General features: G+C 51.3%; 1 protein-coding gene and 1 long non-coding RNA gene across 2 annotated transcripts; one reads left to right on the top strand and one right to left on the bottom strand.

Annotated features, from left to right (window-relative positions):
• Positions 1 to 6,431: 6,431 nt before the first annotated feature.
• HPD (4-hydroxyphenylpyruvate dioxygenase) lies at positions 6,432 to 16,406 on the top strand. Its single transcript, XM_079942938.1, has 14 exons — positions 6,432 to 6,468; positions 6,588 to 6,614; positions 7,151 to 7,213; positions 7,553 to 7,657; positions 8,289 to 8,331; positions 8,471 to 8,553; positions 9,540 to 9,629; positions 10,568 to 10,671; positions 11,065 to 11,142; positions 11,679 to 11,841; positions 11,976 to 12,047; positions 13,880 to 14,002; positions 15,679 to 15,795; positions 15,870 to 16,406. The coding sequence occupies exons 1-14, from the start codon at positions 6,466 to 6,468 to the stop codon at positions 15,978 to 15,980; spliced, it is 1,182 nt and encodes a 393-aa protein (XP_079799064.1). The 5' UTR covers positions 6,432 to 6,465; the 3' UTR covers positions 15,981 to 16,406.
• LOC307197205 lies at positions 8,794 to 15,990 on the bottom strand. The gene is made up of 3 exons (XR_013831349.1): positions 15,851 to 15,990; positions 11,683 to 11,873; positions 8,794 to 8,981 (listed from the first exon to the last, which is right to left on the bottom strand). It is a non-coding gene; the product is annotated as an uncharacterized lncRNA (long non-coding RNA).
• Positions 16,407 to 20,753: the final 4,347 nt, after the last annotated feature.

Raw genomic sequence — 20,753 nt, 5'->3', positions numbered from 1 at the left:
TTATAAAACTTAAATAAATTCCATTCAGTGGCTGACAATCAATGACATGTTTTACACTGTGGAAAATTCAAATAAACTGAAAGAACAAAATTTTAAAAGATCCATAAACAGTGGTTTTTTTCTACAAATGGTAAGTTATAAAAAGTTATAAAAGGCACTGTTCTGTGCCTTTTTTTTTTAACTTAACAATGTATCTTGAAGGTATTTCCCCACCACTAGATAGAAAGTTTCTTCATTCGTTTTATAGTTACTTAATGTTTCCTCGTATTTAACCAACCCCCTGTTGATGGACATTTAAGTTGTTTACAGTATTTTCGATGATGGCAGATGAACCAAGACAAATGAACAGGCTTATAAATGAGGGTGGGGATTCACGTGGGTAGTAGCTATAGCGTGAGATCTTATGCCTTTTTTTTTGTTTTTTTTTTGCCATGGACATCTTTGGAAATCCTGCGAAGCCTCTGCCTGGTACAATGTACCAAAACTCCGGACTCCCAGAGGCAAGCAGATGATCTGCATAAGCCACATTGTGGAGTTTAAACCTGATGAGCTTCTCTTCTCAGTAGTTTGTCAATTACTCCTCAATAAAGCTGGGGTCGGGGGGAACAGCAGCTTCTCTTCTGCTGTATCAAAACCAGAGAGCTGGGCTTCCCTGGTGGCGCAGTGGTTGAGAGTCCGCCTGCCAGTGCGGGGGACACGGGTTCGTGCCCCGGCCCGGGAAGATCCCACATGCCGCGGAGCGGCTGGGCCCGTGAGCCATGGCCGCTGAGCCTGAGTGTCCGGAGCCTGTGCTCTGCAAGGGGTGAGGCCACAGCAGTGAGAGGCCCGCGTACCGCAAAAAAAAAAAAAAAAAAAAACCAGAGAGCTGTGTCCCAAGTTCAGGAGACAACCGAGGCCCTCCCATGCCCTTTTTGTCATGTTGGCCTTAGAACACAAGCTGAGTCCCTCAAGAATATGCAAGTCATGGCAAACTGTCTCTAAAGTCAGACGTGATTTCACAGGAGCTCATTAGCAACTAAAGACTGTTTCCAAACCTCAAAAGTGTATCTCCATTTAGAGATTGGCTCTCTTTTTTCACTGTCTCCTTTTTATTCTCAGAAGGATCCAATAGGCAAAAATCATAGTAATAATTGTTCTGTTTCCGATACTCAAAGAACTCAAATTCCAAGCTGCCCATGTGGCAAAATGCAAGAAAGTTTTGTCCCAGTGATGCTTTTTTTTTTTCTTGCAGCTCTCCCTAATGATGATCCTTCTCATACTTACGAAATTATAATCATGTAACATTTTATATCTGCTTTAATCGTACATCCATATGTAATAGCTATAAAACACAAAGCCATTAAAAAAAATTCCTCCCCCTTTATTTTCATTGCAAATCTATTTAAACCCCTAGCAATAAATTCAACATTCACGGCAGGGGCGGGAGGGGGGCAGGGGGTCGGGTGGGCGAGGCTGTGGCAGCAGCAGCTAGAGCATCCCCCCCTGCCCTTTTTTCCCCTCTGGTTTAACTAAAGCTTTTCTCCAGCTCTGGGAACAGATTTAACTTTTTTCTTCCCCCTTAGAGGAAAAACTAATGCAAACTTTCAACATCTGGGGGGCCACCTAAAGCTCACCTTTGGGAACGTTTGGGCTGTTCTTCCTCCTGTCTAGAGGAGAGAACAAAAAACCAAAGGCAACACCCACACCGGGCATTTCCCCCTCGTTTTGGTCTGTGCAGCCTGGAGAAACCACGGGGATGCAGCTAGTCAGCTCTTTTGGGGCTCCATCTGTTGCCGTCAAACCCCAGAGGTAATTTTTACCTCACAACAGGTTCGGCTGTAGTTAAGCTGCTATCTCACACTGCCGGCAACTCCACAGCCACCCAGGCATCAAAGGCTGGTCAACCATCCCGGGAGGCCACGCAGGCCACCCGAAGGCCCCTGGCAGGTACTGAGTGCTCAGCAAGGTCTTCAGAAAGGAGCTCAGGGCCAAGGCCACCTTGGTCATGGTCATGAGGAAGAAGAGAGACAGTATTACACAGCTAGGAAACTCACATTCACATCTTAGGAAGGACATCCCTTGCAAATCCAACCTTCCTTTCCCAAAACAGTATTTCTGCCATCTTTCAGTGAGTCGAGGGTCTGTCAGGAGAATCCCACGGCTGCCACCACTGTGTCAGGGGTTCCCAATACCACCCCCAAGTCTGATGATGTATGAGGAAGGATCACAGGACCCAGCACATAGTCATACTCACGGCTAAGTTGTATTACAGCAAAAGGAGCAAACTCAGCCCAGGGAAAAGAAGTGTGGGTAAGGTCCAGAGGAAACCAGGGGCAAGATGCTAAGGGTCTTCTCCCAGTGGGGTCGCACAGGATGCACTTATTTCCTCCAGCAAGAGGTTATGAAGTGTTTACCAGGGAAGTGGGCCTGAGCCTAAAGCTCCAGGGTTTTCATGGGAGGCTGGTCACGAAGGCACCCACTGCACAGCACGCACCAAAGTCCCAGGCTCCCAGGAGACAAGCAGGTGTTCGGCAGAAGCCACACTGTCTGTACAGTTTAGGCCTCTTATCATTTCTGGGGATGGTGGGAACCTTCCTGAAACCCAAGTTCCTCGATGCCAACCAAGGCTCAACCTCGCAAGCAGGTCTTTCTACAAACAGCAGCCTCAAGCCTGCTGTGTTCACCCTGTTCTACACACCAGGGCACAGTGGAGGGTGAGTCAGTGAGCCCATCTGAATAGTGGGCTCCTTGAGCAAGGCCTCTGGAACCCAGCTGCTAGCTCAGGAGGGGCGTAAACTGGCCACTCGGGAACGAAGAGCCCAGACAGCCACACCCACCCGCCGCTAACCTCTTCTCCAACTGGGCCCAGCCTGAGAGGGAGCATCTGGGAGGGGACACGGGGTCTCCAAAAACTGGGTCCTGCGGGCCCCCCCTCCCCCACCCCTGCCCACAGATAGGGGAGGCACCTAGGGGTGTATCCTGAGCGTGACTGAGACCCACAGTGTTTCCGGGAGCAAAGTCCAGAGGGTAGGAGGGACAAAGACAACAGCCCTGGCCAGCTGAGCCGGACACTTGCCTTTGGCATCCAAGGCTGCTGCTGACATGCTTCCTTGATTCAGCAAACACTGACTGTGCCGAGGACACAGGCCAGGCCAGGTTCCGCGAGCGGGGGTTTGAGTCAGCTGCCGAGGTCCCCCTCACCCGGGACGGGAGGGCTGCGCGGAGACACCTGCCCACCGTGGAACCTTCTGGCCTGTGAGCGCCACTCTGGGCCACTTCCACCCCCATTTTCTCGGTTGGAAACCTAGACCCGGGAGACCAAGGTGGGCACTGAGGGCAGGCTGGCCCAACAGGGGCAGGATAAGGAGGTGGGGCCTCCTCGCCTGCCTCCAGATTTGCCCAGAAAACAGAGAAAAGGAAAAAGGTGTCTGGACTGCTGGAAGGGGATCCAGCTTCAGAAGCAAATAGGCCAGAGCTTGGATCTCTGTTCTTACCAGCTCCACAACCCCAGGGACATATGTTCCCTCTCCGAGCCTTGGTTTCCCCATCTGTCTAGTTGGGGGATCAATATCTCCCATTTGTCTAGAAGGCAAGACAGAGGTGAAAAGTGTGGGCTCTGGAGTTAGAATAGCCTGATTCCCATTCCAGTTCTACTCTGCCACTTGCTAACTGGGTGGCTTAGGAAAGTTCTCTGATTGTCCTGGGCCCCACCTCGGGGGTTGCTGACTAAAGCTGACCCATGGCAACTAAGCAGCTGAACCTCTGACCTGGGGCTGGGGAGTTCTGAGAGGGCTTCCTGGAAGAGGTGGAAACTTGAGAGTGGCCCAGGGGACCTAGCAGGTTTTGCTGAGGAGGGTGGGGAGGGGGACTCCTCCCTGCTACAAGCCCCTCTCTGCTCCCTGGTTGGTAGGGAAAGACATGGGAGGCAGGGAGGGAGGAGGGGGAGGAAGAAAAGAGGGGAGTAATGTCAGGCACCTTCTTGCTGTTTGTCAGTTTTTCTCATATGAGAAATGAGAATGTTGGATTGAATGATCCAAGAGGTCATAACTTGCCAAGATTATGTTTTTCTGTATTAAAAAAAAAAAAGGCTTCTCACACCAAAAGCAAAAGCAAAAATAAACAAGTGGGACTAGCATCAAACTAAAAAGTTTCTGCACAGCAAAGGAAACCATAAACAAAATGAAAAGGCCACTTACTGAGTGGGAAGAAATATTTGCCAATCATATATTTGATAAGGGGATAACATCTAAAATATACTGAATATAAAGAACTCATAACTCACTAGCAAAAAAACAAATAATCGGATTGAAAAATGGGCAGAAGATCTAGACATTCTTCCAAAGACATACGTACAGATGGCAAACAGGTACATGAAAAGATGGAGAACATCACTAATCGTCAGGAAAACGCAAATCAAGACCACCATAAGCTATCACCTCACACCTGTTAGAATGGCTATCATCAAAAAGACAAGACATGGGCTTCCCTGGTGGTACAGTGGTTGAGAGTCTGCCTCCCGATGCAGGGGACACAGGTTCGTGCCCCGGTCCGGGAAGATCCCACATGCCGCGGAGCGGCTGGGCCCGTGAGCCATGGCTGCTGAGCCTGCACGTCCGGAGCCTGTGCTCCGCAACGGGAGAGGCCACAACAGTGAGAGGCCCACGTACCGCACAAAAAAAAAAAAAAAAGACAAGACATAAGCATTGGCAAGGATGTGGAGAAAAGGAAACCCTTGTGCACTGCTGGTGGGAATGTAAATTGGTGCAGCCACTATGGAAAACAATATGGAGATTCCTCAAAAAATTAAAAGTAGAACTATGATCCAGCAATTCTACTTCTGGGTATATATCAAAGGAAACAAAAATACTAACTCAGAAAGATATCTGCATCCCCATGTTCATTGCAGCATTATTTACAATATCCAAGATATAGAAGCAGCCTAAGTGCCCATCAATGGCTGAATGGATAAAGAAAATGTGGTGTGTATATATATACACAGTGTAATATTTTTTCAATATTTATTTATTTATTTTGGCTGCGCCAGGTCTTAGGTGTGGTATGCAGGATCTTTAGTTGCAGCACCTCAGATCTTTAGTTGTGGCATGCGGGCTTCTTAGCTGCAGTATATGGACTCAGTTGTGGCATGCATGTGGCATCTAGTTCCCCGAGCAGGGATCGAACCCGCGGCCCCTGCAGTGGAAGCGCAGAGTCTTAACCAATGGACTGCCAGGGAAGTCCCATAAACTTTTTTTTTTTTTAGTTTAAATAAATTGGAAAGAAAACCTATGAGTATATAAAATAAATATTACTCTCAAAAGACAACAACAACAAAAACGGCTAATGCAGGACATTTAGGGAGCCAAAATGCAAGAGGGTGGGGTGGGGTTGGCACAGTCCCTGGCTGAGACTGCCAGCTTCAGGGTCTTGGAAGAGTTTCCAGGCAAAGAGGATAGTTGATGAAGTCAGTTCCCCAGGAAGATGTCTCAGCAACAGAGTTTCTGGGGACGGACGTGGAGCTAGAGGCAGGGGGCTGTCCTGGAGCCCTCAGGTAAATGCCACAGCTGGCCAGCAGTTACCACTCCATCTTCCAGGAAAGTGAGCCTTGAGGATTAGGGTATGGGGGATGCTGGGGAGGAACCCAGGCCTTCCTCCTCCCAGGGCCGTAAGCTCCCCCTTCCCACCACTCTGGGCCAGGAGTAGGGCCACAACCTCTTTCCCAACACCCAGGCTGTGGCAACGCCAAGGCCTCCCTATTCTCCATCAGCCCCCCACGCAAAGCCCCAAAGAAACATAACTAATCATAACCAGCATTAACAGAGATCTTACTGTGTGCCAGATTCTATTCCAAAAGCTTATGTTTATCTCATTTAATGCCCTGCTACACTACTATTGTTCCCATTTTACAGATGGGAGACTGAGGCTTAGAGGAGTTCGGTAACTTTCCCCAGTCACATAGTATGTAGACCTCCAGGATCCAAACCCCCACACCCATGCCTCTAACCACTATTGAATACAAGCTTTTTACCTAAATATAAACCATACACTTGCTACGCAAACAAGTGGCTGGCTTCAAGACCAGTCCCTAATCCCCCTCAAATTCTCCCTGAATAAGAATGCTGGAGCCACCTCTGCACCCAAGCTGGCCTTGGCTTCTCAGCTTTGGATTCTGGAGGGCAAAGATCGCAGTCCCAGCCCAGGGTCCTGGAAAGAATGTGCCCTTGGCTTCTGGCCCCGGCTCTGCCCCCAACTGGCTGGTGGCCTTGGGCGAGTCACTCCCCCTTTCTAGGCCTGACAGCATCACCCTGTCCAATGAGGCCGTGCCTGGATCAGAGGCTTCCAGGCCTAGGAGCTTCCAGGATCACCTCCCACCCCCAGGAAGGCCAGGAGGCCAGGGGCGGGACTTGCTGGGTGTTAAATATTTCTGTCCAGCACTCTGCTGGCCTCTCATCCCAGTCTTCCCAGGAGGAAGTGTGACCACGATCAGTCATGGTAAGAGCCTGCCTGGAGCCATGGCAGCTTTTGCCAACGGCCACGGATCTGGAGTGAGATTTCCAGAAGCACCTTGTGTCCAAGTTTCCATGTCTTACTGTCCTTTTCTTTCTCCTTAGACGACTTACAGCAACAAAGGAGAGAAGGTAAGCAGGAGGGGAAATGTGGGGTCAGGGCCCCGGGAGACCGGGATGCTAGCAAAGAGCAGAAGAGGAATAATAGCTACAAGGGTTACGTGACGTTCTGGATGCACACTCAAGTTCATCTCTGCCCCCCCTGCCACGTCTAGACTGAGCTGGACTCAACCTTGCCCTCCTAAGAAAAACTTTTACCTCTTCTTAAATTCCTGCCAATCCCTTAATCCTGTCTGGAAGTTCTTTCTAAGGTCTAACTTAAATCTGTGTCGCTGCAGCATAAGGCTGTTTCCCCCTGTGAAACTTGGGCAGGCCTCCCAGGGGAGAGGGGGGCTCACCAATCCTGAGCCCACAGGAGCTCAGTTTCTACATGAGAAACCTTTCGAGGCTTGGCAAGCCTTCAGGGCAGCAGGGTGGGGCGGGCTGGCTTCTCCTCAGTTCTTGGATTGAGGGTGGGACAAGGGAGGTGGCTAGGGGACACCTCTCCACTTGCACTTTTCTAGACCCACTTCTAGGGACTAAGCCTTGCCCCTTCTCTTCTTCTGCAGCCTGAGAGAGGCCGATTCCTCCACTTTCACTCTGTGACCTTCTGGGTTGGCAACGCGAAGCAGGTAAAAGCTGGGCAAGGTGTTGGGAGTGGATAGAGGGCAGGCAAGGGGGCCTCTAGGACAAGGGCAGGTCTCCAGCTGGGTCTGTGATTGGGCCCTGGGACGGGAGGATCAGGGCCAATGTTGGGAGAGTCCCAGGATGGACAGTCACTCTTTGGATCCTAATTACACAATCAGGGCCACGGATCCCAGTGGGAAACTTACCTGAGATCAGCGTGGGCCAGGGAGCAGGCTTTCTTCCCAGGAGGATCTCGGCAGCTGGGGCAACAGGGCAGATAGGCTTGGGGGACTGGGGGCCTGCCCTTCGACCCTCACGGGCCCGTCTGCAACTCTGTGATTCAGGCTGCGTCGTACTACTGCAACAAGATGGGCTTTGAACCCCTAGCCTACAAGGGCCTGGAGACGGGTTCCCGGGAGACAGTCAGCCACGTGATCAAGCAAGGGAAGGTGAGTCTCCGCCCAGGACCCTACCCATCCAGGAGGGCCATCTCTCTCCCTGCTGGTCTCTGAGCTCCCTGACAGCTCTGGCACCTCTGGGTGCAGGAGGCCAGGAAGCCCTTCCTCCAGGCGGCCCAGTGCTCTTCCAGGCTGCCCGGTGTGGTTAGCGGAGCGTGCACTGAGGTCAGCCTTCACTGGGCCCTCCACCGGCACCTTCGTACGACATGCAACAGGGACCTTCTTGGTTTGGTCTACTTCTCGGCCTGGCCCGACGCTGGTCTCACAGACGTTCAGGAAAAGTTGGCAAAGGCCTCAGACGTCAGACTGGAAATCTAAGCAGTGCCCTGGTCCATGGATCCCTGGGGCTCTCCCCACTGGGAGGCTTGACTGGCAGCTCATCCCAAGGCCCCAGGAGGGTCTGTCACGGGAGAAGCCCCCATCCCTCAGGACCAGAGGGGAAGCTAAGGCTGAGAAAGGACAGGAACCCAGGGTCAACAGTCCTGCCTGGCTGGGAAGAGGGGTCTTGTCCTAATGTCCCACCAGGGGTATCTCACTGGTGGGCAGGGAGGGGGGCCGGGGATGCACCTCCAGAAGCTCACCTGAGCCACCAGCCACACCTCCCTTCTGCTCTACATCTTAGATTGTGTTCATCTTCTCCTCTGCCCTCAACCCCTGGAACAAAGGTGAGGGGGCCCCAGAGGGTTCGGGGTGCCAGGGAGTGGAGACATGGTTTTGTGGGTGGGGGTTAGGGACACAGGGGTGGATCAGGGTTCAGGGAGGGGCCATGACTCCAGCGCCACCTGCCTCCCCTGCCGGTCACAGAGATGGGTGATCACCTGGTGAAACATGGCGACGGAGTGAAGGACATTGCCTTCGAGGTGGAGGACTGTGACTACATCGTGCAGGTGAGGCCGCACCTGGGCTGGTGCGGAGACGAAGCAGTAAGGCTCGGCCTGCCCTCTGTCTGCGACAGGGACCCCCATCAGTCAGGGCTGGAGGACACTGCCACGCTGGAGTGATGTGCCCAGATGTTGGCTGACACACACCTGAGTTCCAGTGACACCCTGCCCCTTAGTAGCCGTGCAACCTCTGTCTGAGCCTCAGTTTCTGCATCTGTAAAATGGGGATAACCACCTACCTCACTGAGTTGTTACAAAGAGGAAACGAGGTCACAATTATCATTTCTTGGGCCTGACTGTACCAAACGCTGTATTCAAGAGGCAGTTTAGATGTTCAGAGTGTAGATTCCAGAGGCAGACTGCTGGGTCTCTATCTTATTAGCTGTGTGACTTCAGGTGAGTGACTTAAATTCTCTGTGCCTCAATGTTCTCATCTATAAAATAGAGACAATTATAGTGCCTTTCATGTAATGTTGCTGTGCAGATTAAAGAGGCTAGTACTTACAACAGTGCCTGACATGTGATAAGCATAGACATGCAGTAATAAGGTTTTGCTAAATATCAAATACATGATTCATGCATGTAAGGCACTTGGCAGAGGGTATGACACATAGTAGGTGCTCCATAAATGTCAGCTTGTATTTGTCTTATCCAATCACCCTTTTTACAGATGAAGAAACTGAGGACTAGAGAGGGCGAAGGGCCACAGAGTGAGTTAGCACAGGACAGGCAGGACAGACCCCCACCCCCACCTGTTTTGTCTTAAATAGCCCCAGCTCTGGGCCTGGACCTCAGTTTCCCTATCTGCCAAATGGGCATGAGCCATGGGTGTCAAGGGCAACAGCTAAAGTTCGCTGGAGTTCCTGCCTGGGGCTGGAAAAACTGGAGGAGGCTGCGGCAGGACCACGCAGAGGGGATCCAGCAGCGGCAGCCAAAGGGTCCAGCACTGAGGGTCCAGCACTGACCACCTCCCCACCCCATCTCCTCTGCAGAAAGCCCGGGAACGAGGCGCCAAGATCGTGCGGGAACCCTGGGTAGAGCAAGATAAGTTTGGGAAGGTGAAGTTTGCTGTGCTGCAGACGGTGAGTTAACCTCAGTGCCCCACGTCTCCTGCTGTCAGCACCCACTTAGATGCCAGGACCCCCCCCCCCAGCCCCTGACTCCATTATACCATCCCACACTTGTGCCTCAAAGTGCAGACATTCTCCCTGGACCCTGATCTCCTGTATTCTTGGCTGGTGTGCAGAGGCTGAGGAGGGCTACCAGTCACGCCTCTGGGCTTCCCTTCCTCCCCAGTGGGGGATGATAGCATGGGGATGCAAGGAAGGAGATGCGTGGGTCTGGGGAAGAAGGTGGGAGGGAAGCCCCGCCCCACTCAAGCTATGTGACTTTGGGCAAATCACTTCACCTCCCTGGGACTCCGTTTAAATGAGCAAGTTACCACCTGCGTGGTCCACCTGTGTGATCTGCCACACGCTAATTAACCGTTCTGTGCCTGTTTCTTCAGCTATAACTCCTCCCACGGTCATTTAAAGGATCAAATGAGATGATTCGTGTATAGCACTTAGAACAACAGCGCTTGGCATATCACAGACACGCAGCAAAGATTACCAAGTCTGTTTAGCACCTGATACAATCATAGGTCCTTCCTCCTCAAGATTTAATACAACTCAAAGATTGTTAGAATGATTGAAAAGGCCCTTCCATATAATTAGATCCAACACCCTCATCATCTTCATTCAGGCAACACATTTTAATCGAGCACCTATTATGTGCCAGGACAGCATCATGAGCAAAACGGCATCCCCGCCTCCACAGAGCTTCCGGTCCTGTGGGGCAGACAGACTGTCAAATTCCCAAATGTCAGACTGCAATTCATTTTGGAAAGGGGAAGTGACTTGCCCAAAATCACACTTGGAGTTAGGGCCAGGTCTGGGTTGGAACCCAGGGCTATGTTGGCACCATGAAATGCAGCCTGGCCTCAGCAGGGGTGGGACCTCAGGCTGTTCGCCACCCACAGTATGGGGATACTACACACACCCTGGTGGAGAAGATGAACTACACCGGCTGGTTCCTGCCTGGATTCGAGGCCCCAGCATTCGTCGACCCCCTACTTTCCAAGCTGTGAGTGCCCCTTGGGGCAAGGGTGGGGTGCCCTCTCTTCCACGCAGAAGGGACAGAGTATCTTGGTCCCTGCTGGGGAGCCCCTGAGCATCCCAGGATGGCTTGAAGAGGCAGCATAGAGGCCAAGAGCCTAGGGTCTGGAACCCAACTGCTTTGGTTCAAATCCCAGCTCTGTCACTTACTAGCTATTTAACCTTGGCAAGTTATTTTTCTAAGCCTCAGTTTCTTCATCTGTAAAATGGGGCTAGTAACAGTGCGTGAGTTGATGCAGATAGTGTGTCTATAGTAAGTGCTATGGAAATAATGAGCAGTTACTGTTATTGAGGGGCTGGTGGAAGGAAGAGATTTAGGGAGTAGCCTTCTCCTCACCCCCTAACTGCCTCCCTCTCCCAGGCCCAACTGCAGTCTCGAGAGAATTGATCACATTGTGGGAAACCAGCCTGATCAGGAGATGCTGTCTGCCTCAGAATGGTGAGTCCCTGGCCCAAGCCCTTCCCACATGTGTGACAGGCCCACTCCCAGGTGTTGTCAGGAAATAGAGCACGAGGTGGGGCCAGGTTAGTCTGAGGTCACTGATTCATCTGTTCCCTGAAAAGCTGTCACCATGGAGACCAGAGGATTTAAGGCCCAAAGTGACCCACCGGTCCTCCCTCTGAGGAACCTTGGGGAATCAACACAGGGGGTGTCACAGTCCAGAGAGGCTTGGAGGAAGGCTGTCACTACCCAAAGAGCACGTGTGTGCAAATTAGAAGCAAGTACCCTTTCTCAAAAGCACCTCCATCTGTTGGAGCGGTGCCATGTATACGGATCTTGTTATCAGATGCTTTACTTCCACCCAAAGGAAAATTGTCATAATAAAGGTACAAACCTATGATGTGCGTGATGTGAAAGGTGGTACCCTTTTTGGAGCCTGCTCAGGGAACAAATTCTGGAAGGTGGAATAGGGGCAGGGGGCAGGTCCCAGGCCAACATCAGAGCCATTGTGCCCTTCCGGCCACCCCCCACAGGTACCTGAAGAACCTGCAGTTCCACCGTTTCTGGTCCGTGGATGACACGCAGGTGCACACGGAGTACAGCTCTCTGCGGTCCATCGTGGTGGCCAATTACGAGGAGTCCATCAAAATGCCCATCAACGAGCCAGCGCCGGGCAGGAAGAAGTCCCAGATCCAGGTGGGGCCTCCCTCGGGCCCCGGGGGCCTTGGCTGGGGAAGAACGAAGCAGGGAAGAGGTTTGAGGGCTCTTGCAGGGGCAGGGGTGTGGGTGACGGGGCCACTGACAATGGTTTCCTTGCTCCCCTCCCACAGGAATATGTGGACTATAACGGGGGCGCTGGGGTCCAGCACATCGCTCTCAAGACTGAAGACATCATCACAGCGGTTAGAAGCCCATTCCTGGTCCTAATTCACCTCCCATTCAGCTCCAGAGCCAAACTCTGCAAACGGAGTCAGAGGCTGGGGATGGGGGTGACGAGTGGCAGTCCTGGGTCCCCTTCATCAGCCCAGACGGCTGACAGTGCTCCCTTACTGGCTCGTGCCATTCATGTGCAGGCATATTCCCACCCTAGAGAGTTTGGTCTCTCTGCTACAGAAGTAGCAAGTGCCAGAGTAACAAGAAGCCTGGGCTCTAGACCTGGTTCTGCCAGTAACGTACTATGAGTCTTTGGGGGATTCAACCCCCTCTCTGGGCTTCAGTTGCATCAAATTGAAAATGAGGATATTAAGCTACAAGATCCACTAGGTCCTTTCATCCAAACTAAATGTCCTGAGTCTATGGCTCCAGCCCTTGGGGAGGCTGGGTCCTACCTGTTCTTAATGTGGCAGTACGACCAAGTGGACAAGAGCCTGGCCTGTCCCATTCAGCCCCAGCCCAACCAAGAATTCACCATGACCATGGCAACTTCATTCATTCATTCACGCAATAGATGCTTATTGAGCACCTACTATGTGCCAGGCACTGTTTCAGGTACTTGGGACACATTAGCCAACAAGACAATAGTTTCTACCCTTACGGAGGCACAAAACAAAATTAGTAAAATATCTCTGTTAGATGGCAGTGAGTGCTCTAGAGGAAAATCAAGCAGGGCCATGGGCGAGGGAGGGTGAAGGACATTTTTTTTTTTTTAATTTCAAGCTTTTCTTTTTCTTTTTTATTTATTTATTTTGGCTGTACCAGGTCCCTTAGCTGCGGCACACGGGATCTTCGTTGTGGCACACGGGCTTCTTAGTTGCGTCATGTAGGATCTAGTTCCCTGACCAGGGATCGAACCCAGGCCCCTGCACTGGGAGGGCAGAGTCTTACCCACTGGACCACCAGGGAAGTCCCAGGACTTTGTATATTTAAATTAGGCGGTCACCAAAGTCCTGGCGCTAAGAAGGAGACATTTAAGAATGCAGAAGACATTGGGCTTCCCTGGTGGCACAGTGGTTGAGAATCTGCCTGCCGATGCAGGGGACACGGGTTCGTGCCCCAGTCTGGGAAGATCCCACATGCCGCGGAGCGGCTAGGCCTGTGAGCCATGGCTGCTGAGCCTGCGCGTCTGGAGCCTGTGCTCCGCAACAGGAGAGGGCACAACAGTGAGAGGCCCGTGTACCCCAAAAAAAAAAAAATGCAGAGGAGAGAGGAAGCAGTGGAAATCTGGGGAAAGCGCCCCAGGAATAAGGGACATCCAGGGTAGAGGAAGGTTAAAGGAACAGCTGGAACAGAATGAACAAGGAAGAGAAGGGTAGGAGATGCGGTCAGAAGGTAGGAGTGGGGGCAGATAGTGAGGACTTTAAATTTGACTCTGAGACACCACGGTTGGTAAGCAGAGGAGTGACATGATTTGACTTGTATTTTAGTAAAATCCCTCTGGCTCCTATGTTGAGAATAGATATTAATACTTAATCTCTCAATGCCTCAGTTTTCCCAGCTATGAAATGGGGAGAACAATCATCTAAATGTCTCAAAAGATTAGTGCATTGACATAATGAGACAGTACATAGAAAGTGCTCGAGAGAGGCACGTAGTGAGGTCCCATAAATGTTAGTGATTGCTGTTCTTCCATCGGGACCCACAAGGCCCAAAAAAGGAAGGGGATGAGGTCACACTGCATCCTGGCAGTTTGGGGAAGCTGGAGTAGGGACCCTGCCTCCTCCTGGCCCAGCACTTCCCCCTGGCTGGGAGTGTTGAGCATGGAGAGAGGACTGACCTTGACCCTGCTCTGAGACAGATTCGCCACTTGAGAGAGAGAGGCATGGAGTTTTTGGCTGTTCCGTCCACATACTACAAACAACTGCGGGAGAAGCTCAAGTCGGCCAAGATCCGGGTGAAGGAGAATATTGATGTTCTGGAGGTAAGGCCTCGAACAGGATCCTCGGTCAGCCGAGGAGAACAAGCCCTGAGTTCCATCTTGCCTCACAAATGCTGTCTCAACCTTGCATCAGGCACTGGGATGCAGCCAGGAAAGCAGACCAGGTCCCTGCCGTCATGGAACTTGCATTCTAGTGAGAAGACAGATGACAAATAAATAACACAAACACCATTGGAGAGAGAGAGAGAGTTGGTGCTGTGCAGAAACTTAAAACAGGCTATGACAGAGAGTGATCTGGGGCTGCTACATAGGAGGCAGTCAGGGAAGGCCTCTCTGAGGAGGTGACATTTCAGTGAAATCAAGATGATGAAAGGGAGTTGGCTGTGTGAAGACCTAGAGAAAGAGCAGTCCTGGCAGAGGGAACAGCAAGTGCAAATGTCCTGAGGTAAGAGCAAGCTCTGAGTATTTGAGAAACAGAAAGAGGGCCAGAGTGAATGAAAGGAGGTGTTTGAGGAGTGGCCCAGGTCAAAGAGGTAGGCAGGAGCCGATTCCTCTGGTAGGCTATTTAGGAGTTCGGATTTTGTTCTTCTGTGGCCAGAAACCATTGGAGGTTTTTCTGGTTTTGTTTTTGACAGCTTTATTGATATTTAAGGCACATAACATACATCATTTTTTAAAATACATAATTCAGTGGGTTTTGGCTCTTCACTATATTATGCAGCCATCATTGAAATCAATTTTGGAATATTTTCATCACTCTAAAAGGAGACCTGAAACCTCTTAGAAACCACCTCTCAATCTCCCCATTCCACCTCCTCACCCTCAGCCCTAGGCAACCACTGATCTTCTGTCTCTATAGAGCTGCTTTTTCTGAACATGTCATATAAATGGAATCACATAATCTTTTGTGACTGGTTTCTTTCACTCAGCATCATGTTTTCAAGGTTCATCCATATTGTAGCACGTGTCAGTACTTTGTTCCTTTTTACAGCTGAATAATATTCCATTGGATGAATAGACCACATTTTGCTTACCCACTCATCAGTTGATGGACATTTGTTTCCACTTTTTGGCTATCATGAATAATGCTATGATCATCTGGGTAACAAGTAGCTGTGTGGACATACGTTTTAATTCTCTTGGGTAGATACCTAGGAGTTAAATTCCTGGGTCGGTCATATGGTAACTCTACTTCTACTTTTTTTTTGCCGTACGTGGGCCTCTCACTGTTGTGGCCTCTCCTGTTGCGGAGCACAGGCTCCAGACGCGCAGGCTCAGCGGCCATGGCTCACGGGCCCAGCCGCTCCACGGCACGTGGGATCTTCCCGGACCGGGGCACGAGCCCGTGTCCCCTGCATCGGCAGGCAGACTCTCAACCACTGCGCCACCAGGGAAGCCCCACTGGAGAGTTTTAAACAGGGGAGTGAGATGATCTGATTTTGAAAGACCCCTGAATGTGAGGAAGATGGATTGTAAGGAGGCAAGAGCAGAAGCAGGGAGAGCTGTGTGGGTGCTACTTGGGTGGTCCAGGCCAGCCTTGGGTGGCTAACACAGGGGCTGAGGCGGGGAGGTGGAGGTGTCTGGAACTGCTGCAGAAAAGGGTCTTTTCTTGGCTTTGGGGGTGCAGGAGCCCCCATGGCCTTTCTAAATATCCCACCATTTCAGGCTAGAGGGGCCAGCCAGCCTCCCCCTTACCCAGTCCCCTGTCTCCCACCTAGGAGCTGAAAATCCTGGTGGACTACGACGAGAAAGGCTACCTCCTGCAGATTTTCACCAAGCCCATGCAGGACCGGCCCACGCTCTTCCTGGAAGTCATTCAGCGCTACAACCACCAGGTACCACTAAGGACCGCCTGTCCCCAGCGGTTGGCTTTCTGGGTCCGCAGCTCACCTCCTTTCTCCCGCTCCAGGGTTTTGGAGCCGGCAACTTCAACTCACTGTTCAAGGCCTTCGAGGAGGAGCAGGACCTGCGGGGCAACCTCACCGACATGGAGACCAACGGGACTGTGCCCGGCATGTAGGCCGCTCTGGTGCCGCCTGACCCACCGAAGCCCCGCCCACCTGCCGGCGCACGGTGGGCCACGCCCCCTCGTCCTGGAACGCGCCCACTCCACAGGCCCTGAACAGCGAGCGAGCCCTCCTTACTGGCCGCTCCCTTTAGACCCCGCCCACCAGCCGCCTCCGGGACCTCACACACACACAAGACTCCGCCTACCTCCTAACTCGCCCTCTCGGTTGGGCTGTTCAGTCTCCCGCCCTCCGGAATAAAGCGGACTGGGGTCCAAGGCGTGTCCACGTGTTTGTGCCGGGCTGGAGCAGTGAGGTTCTTTGGCCGCCAGGGGGAGCTCAGGGCGGCAGCACTGTAGGAGACATCCACGTTAGGAGTTCAGAGGCTGCGGGAGCCGAGGAGGCGCCGGGGGCTAGCGCTGGGCTGAGTAGGACCGCGCAGGTTGCGGGGAGTTCTGGAACCAAGAGGTGCAGAGGGCCTACACGCTAAAGGGAAAGACAGACAATAGCGTTTTGTAGAGTGGTAAATGCTATTAAGAAAATAAAGCGGGTGATGAGCTTGTGTAGAGGTGAAGGTGGGAGGAAGGACTAATGTCGATCGAGGGAAGGCCCCTCTGGGAGGTGACATTTGGGAGCCAGCCATGGGAAAATCTGGGGAAAGAGCATCCCAGGAAGAGGGTACAGCAAGGGTAAAGGCCCTAAGGTGGGACAAAGCTTGGCAGCATCCTGTCTGATGGCGTTCTGATCTCCAAGGATGAGCTGTACCCAACTTTGCTGCCCTGAACCCAAACCTCTGGACTTAGGAAAGTGTTAGTCCAGGGACTTTGGGGCATCATCCTCGCTCAGCACCCATGGCACATGGTTCCTGGTGTGAGAGCTGTTAGAAGGGATCTGCGCCCCTCAGCTTCTGCCCTCTACCAGCAGCACGGCAGACACCAGTGCCTACTCCCCCACACCCCCTGTGCAGCTCTACTCCCCCCAACCCTGCTCCAGACGTGGACTCCATTTGAAGAGAGCCTAGTTCATACTCAAGTGTGAATGGCCCTTGCAAAAAAGAGTGACACAGTTGGGAAAGGAGCTACTGGTCCTAAAACAGAAGGAAAATTTTCTTCAAAACTGGAGAAAAGGAGGTGGGGGCAAATAGGACCTCTTCTGCTTCTGATTTTGATTTTTTCTTTCTCTGCTTTTCTTTTTTTTCTTTGTTTTCTTTTCTTTTTCTTTTTCTTTCTTTTTTTTTTTTTGGCTGCACCGCACAGCCTGTGGGATCTTAGTTCCAATCAAGGATCGAACCCTGGCCCTGGGCGGTGAGAGTGCGAAGCCCTAACCACCGGCCGGCCAGGGAATTCCCTACTTCTGATGCTTGACAACCCTCCCTGGGGAGGAGTCAACTCAGAACTAGAAGCAGATGGATCTCAGTGTAAGAAAAAAAAATCGGAGTTGTTGTAATGGAGGAATTGGGAGGAATTTTTCCACCCCCCTCAGGTTATAGAAATCAGGGCTTCTAGGATCATGAATTCAGAAATGAAAAGAACAGCAGTGAGAAACCAGAGGAACAACGGCAGGTCCCAGGCCAGTGCTGCTGGCCAAAGATACCCTCCCTCTATTTTCCCATGGTTCATGCAAAGAAGGGAAATTCTGTAACACAGGGGGCTGCAAACTGGTAGCTCACGGGCCAGATCTGGCTCACAGATGTATTTTATTTCGTCTGCCTGATTTTAACAAATTCGAGTCAACCTTTCAGAAGGTCAGGATATTTCACATACAAAGTCTACGGTTCTGGTTCCACCTGGGACAACCAGGCAGTTCTGGCCTTGCCTTCCTGTGCAGTGACAACCAGCTGGCACAGGGCAGTAGGTGCCTCTTCAGATGGGGCATGGACAGAGCCGACCCTCATTAGCTGAACACAGACTAGGGAGCCCCACTACCTTGTCAGCCGCTTACTAGCTGTGTGTGGTCTTGGGCAAGCTACTTGGTCTCTCAGTGCCTCGGTTTCCCTTGTCTGTTAAATAAGGATAATACCTCCTAGCGCTACTGTTTTTTGGTGGTTGTTTTTTGTTCGTTTTGTTTGTTTGTGGCTGAGTGGTATGCAGGATCTTAGTTCCCCGACCAGGTATCAAACCCCGGGCTCCCTGCAGTGGAAGCATGGCGTCTTAACCGCTGGACTGCCAGGGGAGTCCTGCACTACGGTGAGTTTGATATCAAAGATGTTTAAAACTGTTGCTGGCACAGCCTCAGTGCTATGTGTTTGCTCTTGTTATTTCTAGAGAGGGGCCTGGATGAGGGGCTCTCGCCCAAGTCTACCTGGCACCTGCCCCTCTCCAGCACAGCCCCGTCTGCTCTGACGCAGACGTGTTGAGTTGAGGCTTCGCTTTGGCCCCCACAGCAGAAGCAGTGAAGAGAGGACTTTCCCTGTGGGACTGAGGGACAGAGGGAGAGGTGGATGCATTTGAATACCGTAGAAGAACCATCAGCCTTGGTAGCTGGGGGAAAGGAGAAGCCCAGGATTTCCAGCCTTTGAGCTTAGGTAACCAGCGGCAGCAGTTGTGGGTGGAGGCGTGGGATAGAAACGCCATTGATCGAGGTGGAAAATACAGCAGCAGGTTGGAGAGGAAAGCTGAAGGAAGCTCAGATTTGCACGTGTGTTTCTTTGGTGAGCCTTGGGCTGGACGCCCTGGGTTGTCCCTGTGCTGCCCTGCAAGGCTCTGCAGCGTTTGCCTCCCCCACTCCCCCACCAGGTCTACCTCTCAGAGCTCATTTGCTTTACTCACCCTTCCCCGTCACTCAGCTGCAGCTACACAGGCCTCCTTGCTGGTCCTCAAGTACACCGGGCAGTCTTCTGCCACAGGACCTTGGCACTCACTGTTCCTTCTGCCTGGAATACCTTTCCCCCAGGTCTCCACAGGCTAACTCCCTATCTCCTTTGACCTGGGTCTCCACAGGGCTGACTCCCTTTTCTCCTTTGAGTTTTGTTCACATGTCAGGTAAGTGGGCTTCCCTGACCACCCTGTTTAAAGTTTCGCCTCTCTCCCACTGACACCCACTTCTCATAGCTATTTTTCTCCTTATCATAGCATTTATTCTTCATGTTTGCCTGACTCACCCACAAGGACACAATCACCATGAAGACAGGAAGTACGTTTTCTCCACTCCTGTAGCCCCAGTGCCTAGAGGAGTACCTGGCACATAGTAGGTGCTCAATAAATATTGGTTGAATGAATAAGCGAATGGCCAGCAGCTGCCCCTACCTTCTCTTTTCTGGCCCTGCCTGTCAACTCCTTTTCTGTTCCCACGAATCCAACTCTAGTGGTGTCCACCTGTCTGGATGGACAATTCCAAGAAAACAGCCCACCAATGAGACACCTCCCTTGCCTTCATTTCTTTGCTCGCAAGTAAGGCTGCAAAGAACGTCCTTGTACAGTATCCTTGCCTGCTCATGGCTCTCAGGTTCAATTCCTGACAGTGGAACATTTGGGCCAAGAGTTTATGTGCATTTTAAAGATTGATCATTAACATGTAATTTTTCCTCCTAAAGGGTGCAGCAACTAATGCTTCCACTAACGGTGCGTAAGTGCCCCTCACCCCGCGCTCACCGACACTGGTATCTGCCACCTGACAGGGGAAGTGGTATCATGGTATAATTTGCGCTTCCTTAGTAAGAAGTGAACTTCTTTTCAGTCACGCTGCTTTTTGCTGAGGTTCTGAGCCTGTCCTTCTCAAAGATAAGTGGACATCGTCTAACAAACTCTCCGTGGGTCCCTCAGTTACCCCACCACTGGATCAGGCAGAGTTGAGACCTATGGGGCACAGAACCTGTGGAATACCCACAACACTGCATACATTTAATTCTTCTCAACTGGTGACTGTTTTATCAGCCCCCTCCTGCCTCACAGACCGGAGTGATGTCCCCTTAGTGTTAATCATTTCTGAGGAACCACCTTTCCAAGATCTTCTAGTAATAGAAATAGGATATTTGATCTTGTTTCCTTTAATTGTAGACCATTAGCAGTGTTAGATACCTAAGGCTTTAAGAAGAGTTCTAGAAGGAAAACTTGAAAGCTGTGGAAGGTCTAGTCTGACTATAACTTGTCCCAGTTCAAAGAATCCACCTACAGGCTTAGAGTTTAAGAACAGCTGGTCTTACAGTGCTGTATGTCAATTACAGCTCAATAAAAGTGGAAGAAAAATATATATAGGTTTTTAAAAAAGCAGATGGTCTGAATGTACCACACCCCACCTAGCTCCTTCCACCCCTACCCCTGACTACCGGAGCACCCACTCCTTAGCGAGCAGGGTGTGCCCCCAACAGAAAGAAAGAAGGAGGAGAAGAGAGAGGAGAGCAAGGGAGATGGCGTATCTGTAAGAAAAGTCAGTATATTTATGGTTTGCTTTATAAAAGTTACTATAATACAATGGTACATAGTATTGAATTCACAAAAATATGAACAAATATTTACAGCAAGACACACCCACAACGGAAACACTTCTCTTCAAAACAAGTTACGTACGATGAGAATCTATATGCACAAACATCCCTAAAACTTACGGGTTCTCTTCTTTGCTGGAGGAGGGAGGCGGCGGGGGGCAAGGACAAGAAAAAGAAAAAGCAGAAACCCCCAATTCTTCAAAAGCATTTTCATTTTTCAATGAAAATGAAGGCATTGAAAGAAAAATGAGTTGACACATTTCTGGCTATTGCAAGCCATTTCAGGGGTGGGACGGGGGGGTGGTGGTTCCTGGGGACAGGGAGGGTCCAGGCCCTTGCTCGCCCGTAGGGAAGGCTGGTTGGG

This window comes from Stenella coeruleoalba, assembly GCF_951394435.1.
Source record: "Stenella coeruleoalba genome assembly, chromosome: 14".
Classification (NCBI taxonomy): Eukaryota; Metazoa; Chordata; class Mammalia; order Artiodactyla; family Delphinidae; genus Stenella; species Stenella coeruleoalba.
This window is presented reverse-complemented; position numbering and strand designations above follow the sequence as displayed.

Excerpts from the sequence above, each read along its gene's own strand:
- HPD (XM_079942938.1), top strand. Across the intron at positions 9,630-10,567 it reads AGTTTGCTGTGCTGCAGACG|TATGGGGATACTACACACAC; the intron begins GTGAGTTAACCT and ends CGCCACCCACAG. Across the intron at positions 12,048-13,879 it reads CTGAAGACATCATCACAGCG|ATTCGCCACTTGAGAGAGAG; the intron begins GTTAGAAGCCCA and ends GCTCTGAGACAG.